Source organism: Equus asinus, chromosome 10, assembly GCF_041296235.1.
Source record: "Equus asinus isolate D_3611 breed Donkey chromosome 10, EquAss-T2T_v2, whole genome shotgun sequence".
NCBI classification, from domain to species: domain Eukaryota; kingdom Metazoa; phylum Chordata; class Mammalia; order Perissodactyla; family Equidae; genus Equus; species Equus asinus.
This window is the reverse complement of record NC_091799.1, coordinates 48,644,037-48,665,654: the sequence shown is the minus strand read 5'-3', so window position 1 is coordinate 48,665,654 and position 21,618 is coordinate 48,644,037. Positions and strand designations below refer to the sequence as shown.

The 21,618-nt window shown below is 44.2% G+C and overlaps 1 protein-coding gene across 21 annotated transcripts in view; it reads left to right on the top strand.

Moving 5' to 3' along the window:
- Nucleotides 1-21,618, top strand: part of UNC13B (unc-13 homolog B) — a 209,262-nt gene that overhangs the window by 157,649 nt on the left and 29,995 nt on the right. For 13 of the 21 annotated variants that reach the window (XM_070519238.1, XM_070519237.1, XM_070519236.1 and 10 more), the window contains 6 exons: nucleotides 12,164-12,210; nucleotides 14,902-14,980; nucleotides 17,223-17,297; nucleotides 17,804-18,023; nucleotides 20,460-20,687; nucleotides 21,321-21,462. In XM_070519238.1, the coding sequence (XP_070375339.1) occupies nucleotides 12,164-12,210; nucleotides 14,902-14,980; nucleotides 17,223-17,297; nucleotides 17,804-18,023; nucleotides 20,460-20,687; nucleotides 21,321-21,462 (791 nt within the window). Of the gene's footprint in view, nucleotides 1-9,815; nucleotides 9,839-12,163; nucleotides 12,211-14,901; nucleotides 14,981-17,222; nucleotides 17,298-17,803; nucleotides 18,024-20,459; nucleotides 20,688-21,320; nucleotides 21,463-21,618 lie in introns of all 21 variants that reach the window. The other 8 variants (XR_011506366.1, XR_006533357.2, XR_011506364.1 and 5 more) reach the window with 1 other exon arrangement.

Genomic DNA, 21,618 nt, shown 5'->3' with positions numbered 1-21,618 from the left:
AGGCCCAGCTTGGTGGTGAATTTCACAAGGCGATGGGGAGGTGCACAGCTTGAGTCAGTCCAAATTACATGCATACAGTCATGCATCACTTAACAGCAGGGACATGTTCTGAGAAATGCATTGTTAGGCAATTTCGTCGTTGCGTGAACATCATAGTGTACGTACACAGACCTAAATGGTACAGCCTACTAACGTCTAGGCTATGTGGTACTAATCTCATGGGACCACTGTCGTGTATGTGGTCCATCTTTGAAACGTCATCATGTGGTACATGACTGTACAGATTTTAAGCTAGTCCTGTGGGAATTGGAGTGAAAGGGGATTCTAAAGCAACAGGAAAGGAATTCCTGTCCCTAGGGAGCTTCCAATCTATTGAGGGGAGGTTTAGAAAGTACATTTTCATATAAGAGGGGGAAACATCTGGGCAGAAGTAATTTACAGCTGCAGGACTTTTAGGATATTCTAGTGTAAAGTAGGTGTGGGATAGGAGGCAGGAATGGGGGATGAGGCATATTGCTCACAGACACTAGAGGGGTTGGTGTAATCCTATGTTACATTTAAAAATTATTCTCCATGGGATTCTTGCTGAGATAAGATTGCCATTTCCCTGGCAGCTGGTGAGGCTTTTCCAGCTCACAGGCCACTGTGGGAGTTTCCCTTACCCCAACTTGTCTTCTTAGTACTGGACTTGACAACATGGAACCTTATTTCCGACTTGGAGCTCTCCAGGAACTGCTTATATTGCTGGCCCTGTCCAAGAGCCTGACTCTGCCCTCCACACAGCGTATTCCCTTTCTTCCATCTCCATCTAAAAGCTGCTCACGTAAGACCTGGAGAATGGAATGGTTTTTGACTACAAGAAATGGGAGAAATTTTTTCTAGGTAGCATGGAGATATGTAGTTTTAAAATTACATCTCCCACTCTATCCACAAACATATGCTATATTCATCCAGTTTTAAATGTGAATGGAGTTGTCCTCTTATGCATATAACCTGATTAATCTTTCTAAGGCAAAATTAAAATTATGAAACATATTGTGTTGGCAAAGGTGTGAGGGAACAGGCGCCTGTGCATTGCTGGTGGGATGGGAGTGTAAATTAGTATAACCTCTAAGAAAGGCAAGTGGCAAAATTGATCAGAATCATGTATTCTCTCTGAGCGCCAACACCGCTTCCAGGAATACACCCTGCAGGTATATTTTCACGTGTGGAGGCGACATATGTTCAAGGCTATTTTTGAAGTATTATTTTTAATAGCAAAGATTGAAAACAATCTAAATGTTCATTAAGAAAGACTGGTTAAATAATTTACTAGCACATTTGAACAATGGAATACATACCATGTAGCCATAAAAAGAATTAGGTAGCTCTTTACTGAAATGGAAGGATATCTAAGATATATTGACACAAGAAAAATACAAGGTGCAGAACAGTATGGGTAAGATGCGTACATCTGTATAAAAAGGAGAGAGAAAGAATACACGCACAAACCCATAGTGTCTGTGTATGTGTACAATATCTAACAAAGATACCTAAGAAACTGATGCATGATTGCCTATGGGGAAAGGTATTAGGTGAAAAACTAATGGGGTGAGAAGATTTTCACCAGATGCCTTTTATACTTTTTAGAATTTGAGTAACATGAATGTAATACCAAGTCATAAAATTAAATTTGAAAAATTAAAATCATGTCACACTCCTTCCAAATATCCCTAGAGCTAATTACTCCTTATAGCTTATCAAAAAAAGTCTAAATTCCTTCACTTGGCATTCAAGGCCACTACAACTGGTCTCTGGTTTACATCTCCAGGCTTATCTCCCATTGTCCACTATACTCCACCCAAAAAGAAACTTTACTGCCTCGCAAATTTGCCTTATACTTTCCATTCTTGGCCTCTTCACGTACACGTGCTTCCTTCTAGCCTAAGGTGCTGTGTTCACCACATAAGCCTAGCAAACTTGACTCAGTTCTTCAACATATGGCCAAAACATCAGCTCCTCCAGGAAGCCACCTATAATTCCTCAGCTGTAAGGGATTTCTCTCTCCTCTTAACTTTGCAGCCCTTTTTCCTTCTCGGTGGACATTTAGAAATTATTACATTACAGCAACAATAGAAACAGCAAATATCAAAGTAGTACTTCCTTACTAACTCCTTAAACCCTGGTGGGAGTTGATGTTAGCATGAGCACCCAGGACCCTTGGGCCCAACTCTTCAGCTTGCAGAGTTCCCCTTCTGGGCTGACATCCTGCTAGGCAATGCAGGAAATTGTACCTGCGGTAAGCAGGTGGTGGCTGCAGCAGTGAGAATGAGGAGGAGGAGGTTTTCTGAAACACCAGTAAGAAAGCAAGCCAAAGTTCTGAGTCCTAGCCAGGATCCAGTCTGGTCTGGGCTGCAGAGGGAATGGTGGAGGGGCTGCCAAGCAGTAGAGTGGCAGCATCCCTTCTGTGCTGGGTCCGGGCCTCATTCCAGCACCATCCATGGAGCAGGAGGAATAGAGCAAGGTAAGCACATAGGCCAGCCACACACCAACAAATTCTTGTTACAAAGTCCACAAGAGCAGTCATCCTCACCTGGTAAACTGATTAAGTATATCAGTGGCTGCTACCACCACGTGACATTTGAGAAATCGGCTTTCTTCACTGCTCTGCTTGGGACATTTTAGGGCTGAAGCTTACTAATAGTAGCTTACCATTAATTCGAGTTACTTTTCATCTTTTTCCTTCTTTTTGTGGGGGGTTATGTACAAGGCACTGTTTTAAGTACCCTCACATGCATTACGTAAAAATTCAATTCTTTCATTTCTACCACTCCACCAAAATAGCTTTTGGTCAAGGCCTCAGATGACCACCATATTGCCAAACTCTTGGTCCATTTTTAGTCTTCCTCTTAATCAGTTAGCAACTTGACATAATTGATTACTTCCTTCTTTTTATTATAACAGCTTTATTGAGTTATAATTTACATACCATAAAATTCACCCTTAAAATCCCCTAAAAAATGTACAACTGAGTGGTTTTTACGATATTCACAGAGTTATGTAACCATCAATTCCACAATATTTCCATCACCCCAAAAAGAAACCCCTTATCTATTAGTGGTCACTCTGCAGTCCCCTCTACCCCCAGCCTCTGGCAACCACTAATCTACTTTCTGTTTCTATAGATTTTCCTATTCTGCTCATTGCATATAATTAGATTCATATAATATGTGGCCTCTGTGACTGGCTTCTTCCACTTAGCATAATGTTTTCAAGATTCACCCATATTGTAACTTTTATCACTTCTTCATTTCTTTTTATTGCTGAATGATACTCCATTATATGGATATTCCACATTTTGTTTATCTGTCAATTATTGGACATTTGGGGTTTTTTTAAACCACTTTTTGGCTTGTGAATAACATTGCTATGAACATTCGTGTACAAGTTTTTGTGCAGACATGTTTTCAGTTCTCTTGGGTGGTATACCTAGAATTGGAATTGCTGGGTCATATGGTAACTCTGTGTTTAACGTTTTTGAGAAACTACCAGACAGTTTTCCAATGTGGTTGCACCATTTTACGTTCCCACCAGCAACATATGAGAGTTCTAATTTCTCCACATCCTTGCCAACACTTGTTAATATCTGTTTTTTTTATTATAGCCATCCTAGTGGGTGTGAGTGGTATCTTATTGTGGTATTATTGATTTGCATTTCCCTAATGGCTAATAATGTAGAGTATCTTTTCTGCTGCTTATCGGCCATTTTTATATCTTCTTTGGGGAAATATCTATTCAAATCCTTTGCCTATTTTTAAATTGAGTTATTTGTCCTTTTGTTGTTGAGTTGTAGGAATTCTTTCTTTATGTATTCTGGATATGTGTCCCTTATCAGATATATTATGATTTGTAAATATTTTTCCCCAATCTGTGGGTTGTCTTTTCACTCTCTTGATGATGTCTTCTGCAGCATAAACATTTTATTCTTTAAAAATTTGTTATTGTGGTAAAATATACGCAACATAAAATTTATCGTTTTAACCATTTTAAGTTCATTCACATTGTTGTACAACCATCACTACCATCTAATCTTCAGAATTTTTTCATTTCTCCCACCTGAAATTTTAGGGGCTGGCCCAGTGGCACAGCGGTTAAGTGCGCATGTTCCACTTCGGCGGCCCGAGGTTCACCAGTTCGGATCCCGGGTGCGGATATGGCGCTGCTTGGCAAGCCATGCTGTGGTAGGCGTCCCACATATAAAGTGGAAGAAGATGGGCACGGATGTTAGCTCAGGGCCAGTCCTCCTCAGAAAAAAGAGGAGGATTGGCAGCAGTTAGCTCAGGGCTAATCCTCCTCAAAAAAAAAAAAAAAAAAAGAAACTGTATTCATTAAACTAACTCCCCATTCTCCCCTCTCCCCAGCCACTGGCAACCACCATTCTACTTTCTATCTCTATAAATTAAACTGCTCTAGGTACCTCATATAAGTGGTATCACACAATATTTGTTATTCTGTGACTGCCTTATTTTACTTAGCATAATGTCTTCAAGGTTCATTCAAGTCGAAGTATTTGTCAAAATTTCCCTCTGTTTTAAGGCTGAATGGTATTCCATTGTATGTATATACCACATTTTGTTTATCCATTCACCCATTAATGGACACTAGGGTTTCTTCCACCCTTTGGCTATTGTGAATAATGTTGTTATGAACAGGGGTGTACAAATATCTTACGCTTTTCATTTCTTTTGGGTATGTTCCCACAAGTGGAATTGCTGGATCATATGGTAATTCTAATTTTTTTGAGGAATTGCCATATTGTTTTCCGCAGTGGCTGCACCATTTTACATTCCCACCAACAGTGTACAAAGGTTCCAGTTTCTCTACATCCTTGCCAACACTGGTTACTTCCTGTTTTGTTTTGGTTTGTTTTGTTTCTTGTTTTGTTTGTTTTCTTCCTGTTTTTTTGGTGATAGCTGTCAGGCATGAAGTAGAGTGCAAAAGTTTTAAATTTTGATGAAGTTCAGTGTATCTATTTTTTGTTGTGTTGATTGTGCTTTCGGTTTCATCACTGAGAAACCATTGTCTAATTCAAGGCCACAAAGATTTACTCCTATGATTTTTCCCTAAATGACATTTAAATTAAATGACATTTCTAACTGACGTTTAGGTCTGTGATCCATTTTGAGTTAATTTTTGTATGTGGTGTGAGATAGGGGTCCAACTTCATTCTCGTGCATGTGGATATCTAGTTATTCCAGCACCATTTGCTGAAAAAGAATATTCGTGTTTTTTTTGAGGAAGATTAGCCCTGAGCTAACATCTGCTGCCAATCCTCCTCTTTTTGCTGAGGAAGACTGGCCCTGAGCTAACATCCGTGTCCGTCTTCCTCTACTTTATATGTGGGATGCCTACCACAGCATGGCTTGCCAAGCGGTGCCATGTCCACACCCGGGATCCGAAACGGCGAACCCTGGGCCGCCAAAGTGGAATGTGCGCACTCAACCACTGTGCCACCCGGCCGGCCCCAAGAATATTCTTTCTCCATTGAATGGTCTTAGCACCCTTGTCAAAAATCAACTGACTATAAATGTGAGAGTTTATTTCTTGACTCCCAATTCTATTCCATTGATGTTCAGTTTATCCTTGTGCTTCAGTTCCTTCTTTTTGAAACACTGTCTTCACTTGGCTTCAATAACACCTCTTTGTCTTGGTTCTCCCCCAGTATCATTGGCCATTCCTTCTCAGTCATTTTTGCTGGTCCTTCCTCATCTTCCCAACCTTTTAGCATCCCAGGATTCAATCCTAACTTGTTTTTATTCATACTCACTTCCTAGGTAATGTCTTTCAATCTCATGAGTTTCATAAGCATTCCCAGATATATAGCTCCAGCCCAGAAATCTTACATAAACACCAGCCTCCACTTCTACTTAACATCCCCATTTGGATGTAAGTAGACATCTCAGATTTGACATATCCAAAACCACTTTCCTGATCTTGCTCCCTAAGCCCCTGCCAAACCCCCTGCTTTTCCTATAGTCTTTCTCACCAGTAATTGGCATCTCTATGCTTGCAGCTTCTCAGGCCCAAATGCATAGAGCTGTTCTTGACTTCTCCTTTTCTCTCTCAAGTTGTATTCAGTCAATTAGTAAATTCCTCCTGCTCTACCGTTAGAAAATATCCTGAATCTTACCACTATCTCTGCCTCCACCACTATCATTCTTTTCTAAGCCTCTGTTTTCTCCTGTCTAGGTGATTGCAGTAGTCTGACTGCTCTCCCTTGCTTCTGCCCTTGTCCCTCTCCAGTCTCTTCTCCCCACAGCAATCAGAGTAGTCCTTATAAACGAGTCAGATCACATCTCTTCTCTGCGCAGTCTTCCAGCGATACACTGCCTCGCTCCGCGGGAGAGCCGAAGTGTTTATAATGGCCTGGAGCGCTCCTTTTGAACTGGTACTCTGATCTCAAACTTGCTCTTCCTCCACACCACTTATGCTCTCCCCTCAGACTTTGCACTTGCTGTATGTTCTGACTGGAATGCTTTTTTCCTAGAACTCTGAATAGCTTCTTTACTCATTTCCTTCAGGTCTATACTTTGATGTCATTTTATCAATGAGGCCTCCCTGACTACCTTTTATAAAGTTTTAACAGCAACTGTAACATCACCACAGGAAACATCTTTTCCCCTTACCTGAATTTTTCCGTAGAGTCCCTATCACACGTGATGTAGTATATATAGTTCCAGATACTGGAACCAGGATGCCGGTTTTGAATTTTGGCTTTGCCACTTGCTGAGACTTTAGGCAAATTTCTTCACTTCTCTGATCTTCAGTTTAGTCAATAAAAAAATGGAGATAATAACAGTATTTACCCAGCAGAGTTGAGAAATAAATGAGCTTACTCAAATAAAATTCCAGATACATAAAGTGTTTGCTTAATGTTAGCTACTGGCATCATGTTCATCATCATCAACTGTTAGCTCCTCGCACTAGAATAGAAGCTTCTCCAGATCAGGGAGTTTGTTTCGTTCCCTGCTGCATCACCAGCATGGAGAACAGTACCTAGTATGCACAACAATAAGTATTTGTTGAAGAAATCCTCGCAGTAACCCTGGGAGGTAGCTGTTCTTAGCCACTTTTTACAGATTAGGAGATGCAGGCCCGGATAAAGTGAACACCCCAAGTCTTTGACTCCCAAATACCATGGAGTTAAGATTGTTTTAACAGCGAAGAAGAATGTCACTTCCTCATAAAATGGAGTATTTGGAAGAGTGAGATCATTCTTAGGGGTCTGATTTTTCTGCAAAGCAGGTATTCTACCGACATATATATCACTTAAACTGAAAACTAAATCTGAGTGGAAAAATCCTAAGGCATTTTAGGAAATTAGGAAGCACAAAAAGTTTGATTCTTACAAGAAAAGGTTTTTGTTTTTTTTTTTTACTTTTTATTGAGATTATGATAGTTTACAACCCTGTGAAATTTCAATTGTACATTAATATTTGTCAGTTGTTTTGTAGGTGCACCACTTCACCCTTTGTCACCATCCTCCACCCCCCTTTTCCCCTGGTAACAACTAATCTGTTCTCTTTGTCCACGTGTTTAATTTCCACATATGAGTGGAGTCATACAGAGGTTGTCTTTCTCTATCTGGCTTATTTCACTTAAATAGTACCCTCAAGGTCCCTCCATGTTGTTGTAAATGGGATGATTTTATCCTTTTTTATGGCTGAGTGGTATTCCATTGTGTATATATACCATATCTTCTTTATTCAGTCATTCGTTGATGGACACTTAGGTTGCTTCCATGTCTTGGCTTTTGTAAATAATGCTGCAATGAACATAGGGGTGCATGGGTCTTTTGAATTGCTAATTTAAAGTTCTTTGGATAGATACCCAGTAGTGGGATGGCTGGGTCATATGGTATTTCTATTTTTAATTTTTTGAGAAATCTCCATTCTGTTTTCCATAGTGGCTGCACCAGTTTGCATTCCCACCAACAGTGTATGAGGGTTCCTTTTTCTCCACAACCTCTCCAACATTTGGTATTTTTTGTTTTGGTTATTTTAGCCATTCTAATGGGTGTGAGGTGATATCTTAGTGTAGTTTTGATTTGTATTTCCCTGATGATCAGTGATGATGAGCATCAAGAAAAGGTTTTTTGATGTTTGTCCAACAGGTGGGACAAACTGAAGAGCCAATATAGTGGCCTTGGGGTCTGGAAAATGGTATAAGCTGTTGACTAAGACAGACCTACCTTTTACTACATACCAATACTAGGAGATGTGCTAAGGCTCAGGCTACAAAGGTTAAATAGTGTATATGTACTTCTTGCTCTCAAGAAGTTCACAGTGTGTAAAGGGAGACGTTTATACAGACAATTACAGTGAGACGATACTGGCAACACACCATCGTAGAACTGCACACATAGATGTGTGAGTGCCATAGGCATGTCATTCTGCTTTTGAGAGGACAGCAGAAAGTTTCATGAGATACGAGAGGCTAGATCACAGAAAGCCTTGACAGCCTTGTCAACAGATTGGGTTTTATTCTTTAGGCAGTATGGGGACTTCTGGAAGAACAGAAGGACACATTCAAAGCAATTTTGATATGATGTGTACAATGTATTTAAGATAGTGGAGGAGTGAAACCTGTCTAATTTGAGTCACAGGTCACTTAAAGTCTTCCTTGCCTAATTTTCCTTTTCAAATGGAACAGAGTGCCCTAGGGGAGGTGAGGGATAGATGTAGAAGAGCTATATTCCCATTCCAGGAGGTGTCTTTTTCATCTCACTCACCTTCCTGTAGCTGCACTGTTTTGGAGGATTCCTGTTCCTGAGTTCATTCTTCTGTCAGGTGAAGTAAAGAAATAGCTTGAAAAATTAGGTCATCAGAAATATCTTGAAAAATTGGGAATTTATGATTAGTTTCTATGATTCTCTTTTCTACTTGTTAGGTAATATCACTGGATCTTTAAAAGGCAAGGAAAAGAAAGTGGAGGGGAGCTGATGGGCCCATGTCGATGGACTTTCCTTAGAGAAGGAAGCCTGTGGGCCTATCCATGTGTGGCCTGGAACACAGTGTAGTCTCTGACAAATAGGAAAGTCGTAATCTTGGGACTTTATTCTTCCTCTGCTGTGGCTTGCTTGGGTCTTTCTGGAAGTGTTGGTTTTCCTTTGGGGTATTGTTCTGATTTGATAGATAATCAGGCGTAGGACTGCAGTCAGGGTTTTCTCTTCTAGATCATGGTACTTCTGCTGGCCAGTGGCCGCTTGGTACATCCTGGTCCTGGCCTTAACTCCAGGCCTTAACCTGGCCTAACTTAATTTAGGCTCTGGGAAACAAGCCAGTGCTTGCTAGGCAAACACATGGCCAAGCCTATGTTACAAAATGAAAAGGGCTCAGCCACCAGGCTTTTGGGATTTGAAGACTTATCCCAGATCTGGAGGGAGCTCATTTGGCTTCTATGGAAGGAACTCACTCTCTGCTCAGCCAGCTTGGATAGCCTATTGGAGTGGCCCTTGGTAACAAAGCTAGTCTTGTGGCCCTGACTCTGCGTGCAGGCCACTTTGGAAAGGGATAAAGAGTGACGGGAATCCCCCAGTGGACTTTGCCCTTTGGTTTGAGCAGCCAAACCTGAGATTTCTAAGTTAAAAAGCAGGCGTCACCAAATCTAGGAGGTGAGGATTCTGGGAGCCGGGTCTGTGAACTGCCCAGTTGTTCAGAGGCTCTCTCCTCCTCCGTGTCCCTTGAGGTTTAGCTGGCATTTTCTTTGAGTTCCCCTTGTAGGACTGAATCTACTAACCTCTCTGCCCTTTTTTTCTGCTCTTTCTCTCATTGCAGAAGGAAAGCGAGGAGCCCTTCAGGTTGTGCCTCTGGCCTTTGGGTCTTTTTCATTGTCTGTTTTCTACCCCTCCCTGTTGAGCATGGTGTGTGTCTGTGTGCACGCACGCGGACGCATTATCTGTGCCTCTGAGCTTTTGGCTCATGCACTCATTTCAGTTGTTCCTGAAAGCAGTTTGTGTGCATGCTCCATGCTTGTGTTTGCTCCTGCAGACACCCTGGAGCATGGTGTGAGAATGCGTGTGCCGGCATGGTGCACATTCAGTGTAGCATGTGTGTGCTTATACTTGTACTCAGTTTGACTCCCCCAGACACTGATTGCCCTCCTCTTCTACTTTGCACAGTGTTTATCCCTTTTCTGTTTGTTGCTGCAGACTGGTATATGCTGTAAACTCTTGCTGAGCCCAGCATGCATACACACTTTGTATATGAGAACAGGAATTGCTGCAGGCATTTTGTTTCTCTTGCCTGGGGCCCTAAGTGTGCATGTGCTTTGTGCTTCTGAGCAGGCTTTCTGGCCTCTCTCTGAGCACAAGCTTCTGTAGACCTGTGATATGGTTCCCCCATGCCATGTGAATGCATAGTATACTAATGCTGTGTGCCTGCAAGCACTGGTTCCTGAAGACTGTGAGGGTTTGCTTTGCCTGTGATTTGGGCCCTGGTGAACACTGAATCCTCCTCCAAATGGGTGTGTGCACATATTCTATAGCCCTGTGTGCAGGATCCATGCTCACCTTATGTTTCCCTCAGGCACAAGTTGTGTCTGAATGTCCCTGCTGTAGGTACTTTCTCTAGACCTCCTCTCACTCCCCCAGCATTCCTTCAGAGCCCTGTGTATGCATGCTCTATGCTGGGTCTGCAGACCCATTGTCCCCTCTGCACACTGGAAATGTGTATGATCTGAGCCTGTGAACCGTGGCTCCCAGAGACGTTTTGTGACTTTGTTTCCTTAAGCCCAGTGGTTTTGGCAAACATCTAATTCTAAGTAGGACATAATCTACTCAGTACAGTGACTCTTTCCAAAGGAAAGAGAAGTTTTGGTTGGTAGAATTTGGGAAGTTAGGGATGGGCTACCCCTCACAAACAACCTTAGGAGACGTGCTTTAACCACTTCCAGCTGCCTTTTGGGCCTGACCCTCCTTTTACCAGTATCATCCCCACAAAATTAGGGCAGGAGGCAGGTGAGGTGAAATGGAGTCATGAAGGGCTTTTGGCAGTAGGCAGATAGGCTTGATTAGAGCCCAGACAACCTGAGAAGGGTCTTAAATCCAGAGTCCATCTTGAGCCTACTACTAACCCCTGGTAATTCTTACCCACTTTTACGTCATCCATTGGCCTGTCCTACTTCTCCCTTTTCTACTCTGTCTTGCATCATTCTGTCTATAACTTCTCCCATTTTTAGCTTTCCCAAAACTTCACCTCCTGTCCAAAGTGAAAGAGCTTACTTCTGCCCCCTTGTTCTGGAGCTCATTTACTCCAGGATAATTAGCTGGAGCCCAGATCTTAGGAGGCAGGGAAGCTGTTCGGGGTGAAGGGGAACAAGGAGGGGCAGGAACCTCCAGACCTGCCAGCACTAGGTCTGTTGAGCCTAAACAGCATCTACCGTTTGTTCTCTGGAGAGCCCTCACAGCTTTGGAGCTCTCTCTGTACACTACTTGAAGGATTTACTTTGTGGTTTTTTTGTGCAGAAACGTTTTAAAAGTCTTTTCAAACTGTTCCTTCTTTGAATTATTTGGTGCCTCAATTTTCACCTTCTCATTATAGAGCTCATAAAATTCCCGAGAGTGATACCAAATGTCTGCCCTGGGTTCTCTTGTTATATAGAGCTTATCAAATGTAGAATGTACTCAGTGTCAGTGAGTTACGACTTGAAAAGTCAAATCACAAGATGAGATGGGAATCCAGAAAAACCAGGTCTGGCTCTGGGGCGGCCAGGGGAACTTAGGAACTTAGGAGTAGAGCTGCAAGAAGATCAGACTCGATGTGAAGTTGTCTTTTTGCTTTAGTAGCTTCTATACACCAGGGGTTGTGTGAGGGGGATGTAAGTTCTGGCAGCTCTCACACTCCCAGTGGACTTTAGCCCTGGGATCTCGGTGAGCTTGGCTTTATATCCTTCCTATTCACTGGGGAGAAGGGAGACAAAGTACCATTCTGCTCATTTCAGCAGCCTGCTTGTTGCCCTGCCTGATCAGGGTATTGGCTTAGACATCAGGCTGGCTGTGTCACCACCTGGTATATGTGCCTGCAGTGCTTTGAGCTTCCTACTTTACTGCTCACTGCCTGACCAAAGAAAGATGGCAGTCTCCCATCTTGCCCTGGGTCTAACTTTTTTCTATCTCTTTTTAAAGATTCCGGATGATGGTGACTCTTCTTTACCCCAGTGGCTCCCAGAAGGGTAAGTGATTCCCTGCAGGGTTTCTGTGGATTTTATAGTCTCTCGTGCTTCTTTTAGCTTTCCCCATGGGAAGCAGGAGAAGCAGCTCCATGAGGTGGATCCTGGGGAAGGAAGAGGTTCTACTGTAGAGATTGGTTGGTTCTCTGAGGGCAGAGGAGAGAACTCTGCAGACTGATTCCTCAGAGGCAGAAGAGAGAGCTTTGCAGAGTGGTTCCTCTGGAGCAGGGGAGGGAGCTTTGGGGCTCCCTCATCCTTGCTTCTGGAAATTCTGATCCATTGCATTATAGCGGTAATACACTCTTTAGGTAGAAGAAAGATGAAGCTAGAAAAGCATCTGCATTTGGAGACAGTTTCTTTTTATTCCATTGTTGATAGTGCAGCTGGTTAGATTACTCTCTGGGCTCCTTCCTGCTTCAGCTGTTGTGAGTCGCCTCCTTATTCCATTCCACTGAAGACATAAGTAGCATCCCTTATGAGCTCTGTGTGTTCTGTCTATATTTCTTGTCTGGGGGTTTCAGACCCATGTGATTGCACCAGAGAGTCGTTTTAAGCTGCTCAACTGCTGCCTGTAACTGACTGACTGTTATTAAGAGAGAAAGTTTAAGTGTCCCATCCCGTCCCCCGTGTCTGTTCACCGCCTCCCCGCCACTCCATACACTGCAAGCTGTTTCTCAGGATTTTCCTTCTCTCTTGTCCCACAAAAGCCTTCTGATGTCAAAATTCTCAGGGACGGCCTTCTCTCCCTCATGACCAGAGAAGAAAAAAGATCAGATCATAAAGTTATTTACTACATTTTTTTTTTTTCTGAGGAAGATTAGCCCTGAGCTAACATCTGCTGCCAATCCTCCTCTTTTTGCTGAGGAAGACTGGCCCTGAGCTAACATCCGTGCCCATCTTCCTCTACTTTATACGTGGGATGCCTACCACAGCATGGCTTGCCAAGCGGTGCCATGTCCGCACCTGGTATCTGAACCGGTGAACCCTGGGCCGCCAAAGCAGAACGTCTGAACTTAACTGCTGCCCACCGGGCCGGCCCCCACCTATTACATTTTTATGTGCTTCTTTTCCTTGTAGTTTGTCTTTTTTAAATCAAGAGTTAATCATGTGAATGAGCTGCCCATTCCTCTTTGGTCGAAAGCTTATTTATGTTGCAAAGAAACTTGGTGTAAGTGGTACATATTACAGTTTTTAGAGTTAGCTACAAATTTGTGGCACTAGTTGCTGCTTCAACAGCCCTTCTTCAGGGCTTTAGCTTTTTCCTTCTAAAATTGTAACATATATACATGCCAATTGAAGATATCCAAGCTATTTTTAAATGGAGCCAAGCAGTGATTTTCTAAATGCCTCCCTGTTGTCGTCTTTCCTTTCCTTCAGCATAGTCCATGGAAACTGTCACAAGGTTAGAACTCCCCTAGGTGTGGTAGTCTCTTTGAAAACACAGTTTACTGCCTGTGCTCAGGAAGCAAGTTTACTAGAAATCAATGTATCAGGTTGCCTGTTCCAACTCCTGGCCTTGGCTCAATTTGTGACTCCATTCTTTGCTGTGTAGTTGGCAGTACCTGCTTATTCTTCTGCTACATTTCTCTTTCAGACTGGTTGTGGTGTACAACCCAGCCACCTCAGCTTCCGCACCTCATTGCTCTTATTGAAACCAAGTAGATGAGTTCTTTTCATTGAGGCTCAGAATGACAGCTTCTAAAGGGTCAGAGAGATTTTTGTGCTTCGTCCCCCTCCCTTATAGAAGCAACACCAAGACCCAAAGAGAGGAAGGAATTGTGGCGGAGGACATGTAGGGAGTTAGTAGAAGAGCTGGGGATAAAATGCAGATATCTCAAAATGAGAATGGTGTTCCTTTTGGGACAGTCTCTCTATTTTTGTTGCATATTGTTGTGGCAGAAAGGCAAAGAACAACAAAATTAATAAGCATAGAAAAGATATAAAAGTTTTGGAAACCTCCAGTTGCTCCAGCTATAATTTTTTCCTGGTTCTTAATTGATTTGTCCATAGGACTAGGCCAGACTCTGAGGCCTTTTACTGTTTCTTTCCTAGATGGTCTTTTTCTCTCCTAAATGGTCTTTTGTGAGTCTCTCATCCCATCTCCTCTGCCTCCACTTGATTATGTGGGCACCTCTTTCCATGGAGACCCTTTTGCTCCAGGAGGCTTGGATAGACAGGACTGGTGACTCTTTTACTCCAGATGGAGAAAGTCTGTTAGCATGTCATTGTTTGGCATTCTTGCTCACCTAGGCAGCAGCTCTTCTGTACAGCCATCCCTGTGGTCTCTGTTCCAGCTCAGGCTGGGAAAGACTTAACTTTGGGGAGCAGTGTCTTTGGCCTGAGTGTGAGGAGAAGCCCTCTTAACCACCAGTTCCTACCTTGCCTTATGGAACACAAGGACTTTCAAATAAATGGGTGCCTTGAACTGTTACTGTGGGATAACAGAGCTCTCAGTCCTTGGCTAAAACCGTAGAAGGAGATACTGAGGGGCCCTCTGAGAGCAGATGCCATTGCTCATCATCCCATGGCTTTATTTCCCTCACTTTCTGTCTTCCTTACCTCTCTCAAAGGCACATGGTAGAGGTCAGTTCATCTTCCTCTTGGGGAGAAGGTGAGCAAGGAGAATAGAATACTGAACCTGCCAGTAACTCAAGGCAGGACTGAAGGTCCTGTCATATTTTCTTCTCTCCTCAGGCCAGCTGGAGGGCTTTATGGCATTGACAGCATGCCAGATCTACGCAGAAAGAAGCCACTGCCACTTGTCAGTGATTTGGTGAGTAAGACTGTAGTGAAGGCTTAGGCTGTAGCCCTGGGATATCCCCCATTGGGCCTTGGCAAGCTATCAGGACTGGTAGTGGTCTATTTAGTGTGATAAGTATTGGTCTGAAGATCAATCATTTAAAGCCTTGCTGAGACTTAATGATGGCTTTAGTGGGACCTTGTTCTACCTCTCTTCCTCATCAGAGACCCAGGTTCTTTATTAGCTCAGGCTCCTACCTGAAATGTTAAAAAGCTGAGCACTCAGGTGACACTCTCCTCTCAAGACGTAGGCTTTCTAGAATATCTCTGTGCCCCTAGTCCTTAACTCAGTATCTGGTGCAAAGAGAGATAATGATAAAAATTTCTGGAATTGAATTGAAATATGAAATAGGCTTAGGAATTAAAGCTGATCTCAGGATCTCCAGGTGACCAGAAGCTCCCCCCGCCCTGCCAGTCTTCCTCTGTTTTATGTGGGATGCCTCCAGAGAGTGGCTTGATGAGTGGTGCTAGATCTGTACCTGGGATCCAAACCTGCGAACCCTGGGCCACTGAAGCAGAGCATGCGAACTTAACCACTATGCTACTGGGCTGACCCCCAGAAGCTCCCATTTTGGGTCATACTTCCAGAGGCAGGGTCAGCTCAGGGAATTTTCCATAGCCTAGTGGGAAGTAGGGGTGGAGTGGGGCTCAGGCTGTCCCAGAGTTCCAGAGCTGTAAAGCTAGGTGTTCGGTAAGACTGGAATCCGTTTTCTTATTACCATTTTCTACTCCTGTTTTCTTATTTTTTTATCTCTATTCTGTCTACCCTGTTTTTTCTATCTACCCCTCTTCCCATTTCTCCTCCATTCTCTGCTCTCTTTTTTCCCACCAGTTTCTCCCTCCTTAGTTGGTTGAATGGGACTATCGTCTGCCCTTTTTTCTTAATCATTTCTTTCTTTCCTACTATTTGTGAATCTTCTCCTTTCTCTTTTTCCTCCTTTTTAATGCACCTCTTCTTCTACCAACTCTTCATCAAGCTTGTTGGATGAAGATAAATCATGATGTCATCTCTTCTTTATGACCTTCTTTCATTGTCTCCCATCTCCTCTTTCTTTTCTTCCTCCTTTTTCTCTTCCTCTACTTCCTCTTACTCTCTATCTCCTTTTTGCTTAACTGATTGGATAGCAGTGTCTTATTCATTTCTTGTGTCCCCTCCTCTGGTCTTTTAACCATGCCTGTATTTCACTTTATGACATAACTCTTCTTAGAGTAGAAACTCTAGGCCTTTGGCCCTGGCCAGCTGTCTGGGTTGAAGACAGTTTTCACTGGATAGAGGCAGAGGGTGTTGGGATGTGTTCCCTACATTGGACTATAGGGAAGAACCTCTCAGTTGCCTCTGAAAGTTTTTTCATGCCCTTGGGGGGGATTTAACATAATGTTGTTCCTTTCTCTGCTCTCCTCCGCGCAGGCTATGGTAAGTGTCTCCAGAGTCCCTTATCATCCTATATAAGAGCCCACATCTCAAGCCACCTGGGCCCCTTCCAACTATTCCTCCAGCTTAGGCTGATATTATAACTTCTGTCTGCTCAACGTCCACTGCCTTAGGGAAACCATGTGCCTCTCCAGGGCCTGCCCCTAAGGCTTGTACTTGGCAGATACGTATACGAGGGGCCCTTTTACACAAGAGCCTGACTAACAGGGCAGCCCTAGCTCTCAGACTTAACCTCCTCCCCTGCTTGATTTGGCTGAGGCTACATTGCCCCTTTCGCTTACCAAGTGCCCTGCTCATCTGGGCTGTTGGCCTCTACAGCCACCTGGGATTGTGTAGGCATGGGGTGGTACTACCAGGGGTTAGAGAATAACATGGAATTGTTCTTAGGGATGGTTCTTGAATCTGACTCTGACAGAATTGTGTGTTTATTCTATTCTTAATGACCTATTTTCTACTATAATTCTAAAGTTTTATTTTCCTTTGTTTTCCTGTAAACAAGGGGGAGAATACCTAAAAATATGAAAGAAAGAGAAACTCTTTGGGTGATAGGTACCCTGAGAGAAGTGCTGTTCTAACATTGTTAGAATAGTCCCCTGAAGGCTTTGGGTTATGGATCTTAACCTGGGATGCTTGTTACCTATTACCCATGGGCAGTCCCTGTGAATGATGGTAAAAATAGAAGGTAGTAAGTTATAGGCAAGTTTCTTTGGTCACTGAATCTCCTTCCGAGGACTTTGCCAGCCCTTGACAATAGCCAGGGCTGACAGCAGGTCTTCTCTCACAGTCACTGGTCCAGTCCCGGAAGGCAGGGATTACTTCTGCAATGGCTACACGCACCTCTCTCAAGGATGAAGAGCTGGTAAGTGACCCATGGTCTTTCATGAGTCTGCTGGCCTAGAGACTGGTGATCATCTCTGTAGCCGTACTAATTGGGAATTCAAGAGTGTTGGTCACATGTCATTAATGAAACAGATAGATAGCATTGGGTCTCAGTTTCACACTGGGAGAGGCAAGGGTTCAGATCAGGGATAAGCCGCAGTCTTATGTTGAAGTATATGACCACTGAACTCAGGTGGCCTAGTGAACTTTATGGTGGGCCTAGTACCCTTGGTTTCCCTAGAAAGCTTGACTGCTGGGATAAGACTCAGACCCGGCTTTCAGGTCAGACTTACCTTGGACGACCAGGAACACAATGTTGGGGGCTTGTTTCTGCCATGCTGGGCTGTGGGTGGGGCCAGGCTAGAGCACTTTCTCCATTACCAGAGGAGAAACCAGGATCTTGATTCCCCTGCAAGGGTCTCAGTTCTGGTATCTCCCCACAGAGACATAAAGTTGCTGGTGGGTGATGGGGTGTATGTCTTTCAGAAATCCCATGTGTATAAGAAAACCCTGCAGGCCTTAATCTACCCCATCTCGTGTACCACACCTCACAACTTTGAGGTCTGGACAGCCACTACTCCGACCTACTGCTATGAGTGTGAAGGCCTGCTCTGGGGCATCGCCCGGCAGGGCATGCGCTGCAGCGAGTGTGGAGTCAAGTGCCATGAGAAGTGCCAGGACCTGCTCAATGCTGACTGCCTGCAGCGTGAGTGTCCCTGCGGGCTGAGGGGTGGAGAGCAGGGGCAGCAGGGCCTCTCCAAAATACTGTAGCAGCAAAGAGCTAGGATGGCTGCACTGTCATTTCTCTAGTCTACCTGATTCTGAAGTTCTTTCCTTTTCAGAGAACGTAGGGTCCTGAGTCCAGGGGCATTGCTTTTCTAAATAACAGGTCTTACAGCACTCTCTTAAGCACCTTTAGGAAAAATTCTTTGAGTTTTCTGTGACCCTATGGTGGAACTAGAATCTCTTCCAGGATTCAGATGATCCCAGAGGCTGTGCTTAAGTAGTATACACACCACAGTGTTGCCGAAATAACTAGAGCATGTGTAATTGAGGATCGAAACTAATGAGAAGAGAGAGAGTTCTGTGAGGTTCCAGGCCTCACAGAGGAACCTCCTGAGGTCTAGACCCTAGGACCCAGGGAAGGCAGCATTTATTCCTTGCTTGTAGATGCAGCTTTTAGACAACAGTGCCAGGAACAGTTTCAAATAGATCAGGCGGAGGTCCTGGAGAAGAATGTACCAGGCTCCCAAGGCCCTCACTAAATACGTGATTTATGCTGCCATCACAGAGTGGGGAGTGTAGAAGCAGGAAGAGTAACAAGTTTCTGTTAAAGGAGGTGGTAGCACTCCAAATTCTTGTCTCTTTGCTCTGCTCCTTCTGGGCTTGCATCACTGTGGATGGACCCCAGGAGGAACAGGGGTGGGGGATGTGGGAAAGTATTTTCTCACCCCTCCAGTTCTCCCAGGTGTTACTCACAGCCAAGCCATAGCAATGAAAGCTTCAAGGATTGTGTAGGAGAAAGGAAGGTCACCTTTAGACTCACTAGCACTTCATTATCCCAAGGAAAAACAATGTGACATAAAAGGGGCCCAGGGAGAGGCCTCGAGGAATTGTTCACTTAAAATGTCCTTTGAAGAGCCCTAGATTTGTGCCACCGACATGGCGACAGTGGACATGAAGAGACAAGTAAAACAAAGTCAGTGGAAGAGATGGGGCTCTGAGAAGACATCCTGAAGCCAAATGCCTGTGATGACTTTGCCCAAACCCATCATGAGGGACCGAGAAGCACAGGTGCCAGCAGGCCCTTGCTTTAATTGCTGAGAACTAGCAGCCGGGCTGGCTGCATAGGCTGCTTGCTAGAAACTTCTGAAATGCTCTCTGTAGCAGGGGTGTTAATTTTCTCCTCAAGGGCATTTCAGAAGTCCCAGTCCAAGGAAGAAGTCACATTGCGTGAGATATGCTAAATGGTAAGAGTAGGATGCAGCTCAGGTCATTTTTCATTTATCAGAAAATATTCTCTGCCTAAGGCTCTATGAAGCACAGAGTAGAATGAAATGCCCTTCTGTGGGCCTGCCTGGACAGAAAAATTGCTTGCCATCCTCCCAGGGTTAGGATACAGATGTTGGCCTTTATTTTTTGGTCCAGGTTTTGTAGTAAAGGCCTAAGCCTTTGGAGACTAGAGAGAGGTAAGAACCAGTCCACAAGACCAATAAAGGAAAGATGGGCCCATTCCTGAGAAACTTGGTAGGTGAAATCACCAGAGGAGTCTGTTCTCTGCCTTAATCCTTAGGGCAGCAGGAAAAGCCTGTGGGCCTCTGAGATGAACTGGTTGGGGTTACAGCTGGTGAGGATGGCCCTTGCCAGGATAATGATGATGATAGTGGTAACAATAATAGTGACCATTTACTGAGTAACTGCTAGGTACCAGGCACTGGGCTAGATGCTTTATATATGTTAATATAGTGCTTTTTTCAACTCTGAGAGATGAGTGCCATTTTCTTCTCTTAGAAGTAACTGGTTTACCCAGCTAGAAATGGTGGAGTCAGGATTTGAACCCAATTCTGTCTGAAACCAAAAGCCATATCTTTCTCACCATACCACACTATTTTCTGAGATTAAAGGCACTGGAGCCATGGGGCAGAACCCAACTGTGTACCGTGACAAATTCTGGGATCTGTATCATGGCTTGGAAGTTGGATGAGATTGGTGGAGTTGTCATGCCCACCCACCACCCCTCACTGATAACTGAGATACCCATCGGGAATATTTTGGCCTTAGACTTGAAGAATATCTCTCAGTCACCATCTGGATGGAAGAAAGACAAAGCGAACTGCAGACTGAGCTACATTTTTTGTTTGTTTCTTTTTTGATGGGAAAATTCAACATATATCTAAGTAGAATAGTATAATACCCATAGCAATTACCAAGTTTTTGGTGCCCATTGAGTTGTGTTTGAACTCCACTTGCCAGACATTGAACTCCAGCAGGCCCCATAGTGATTAACTTTTCCCAAAGATATCCCAGTCTTCCTAAGCTTCTCCCACTGCTCAGTGCCCTCTCCCAGGCCCCAGGCCCCAACCTGACCCTCTGGTAGGTAGCCTGTTGGTTACCCTACTTTCTGTCTTTGGCCATCCTTCAGGAGCTGCAGAAAAGAGCTCTAAACATGGAGCTGAGGACCGGACCCAGAACATTATCATGGCCATGAAGGACCGCATGAAGATCCGAGAGCGGAATAAGCCGGAGATCTTTGAAGTTATCCGGGATGTCTTCACCGTGAGCAAAGTTGCCCATGTGCAGCAGATGAAAACAGTGAAGCAGAGTGTGCTGGATGGCACCTCCAAATGGTCAGCCAAGATTACCATCACTGGTGAGCATGTCAAAGTTTGAGGGGACAAGAACTTGGCCTAGGCTGTGAGAAGGAGCCTGGGGAGGAAGCATCCTGAGTGTGAGGGAGCAGGGGGCTGGGGAGAAAGAAGACAGAACTGAGGGGAAGAGGGAGGGCCTCATCACTCCTTGTCTCCTAGACCGTGGTGCCAGGGGGTACTGGGAGAGGCAGGACTAGCACTTGCGAACAATGTGAATGATCACAGAAGGATTTGGTAACACTCTGATATTATAGACTTGGGTAACAGTCTGATATTCAGGAGCTGGGGGTGGGGGAAAGAGGATGGTAGGAAATCAGGAAATAGTTAACCAGTGGTTTACTAACTGGGTGGGTGTGGCTGAAGTGTGCATGTATCAGAGGCAGTAAGGACCAGTGTAGGGGTAACTGGTCTATTAGGGCTCTGGTGGGGTGGTGTGATTCTTGGGCTAGACCTTGAGGGAAAGGCCGGTGGCCCAGGACTAAGGATAAATGTGGAAGAGTAAGAAAATTAGAGTTCCTCTGCAAGGAGCAGATAGAGGGTGCTCTAAGATGGAGAACATATGAGTCATGCTATGGAGAACTTCTGACTTCTGGAGCGTACTCTGAAGCCTCCTCCTCTATGTATTTGGGTTGCAGTGGTTTGTGCCCAGGGCCTACAAGCCAAGGACAAGACAGGATCCAGTGACCCTTATGTGACTGTGCAAGTAGGCAAAACCAAGAAGCGTACCAAGACGATTTTTGGGAACCTGAATCCTGTTTGGGAGGAGAAGTTCCATTTGTAAGTCGCAAAGAGCTTTGTCTTACCTGGGACTGTGTGTATTTTGGGAGCTGCATTAAATTCTGTTATTCTGGGCTTAGACTCTAAGAGGGATGGGCCAGAGGCACTGGAGAAAACCCATTTCTCACATGCTTCAATTGAGCAGCAGCCATTCTT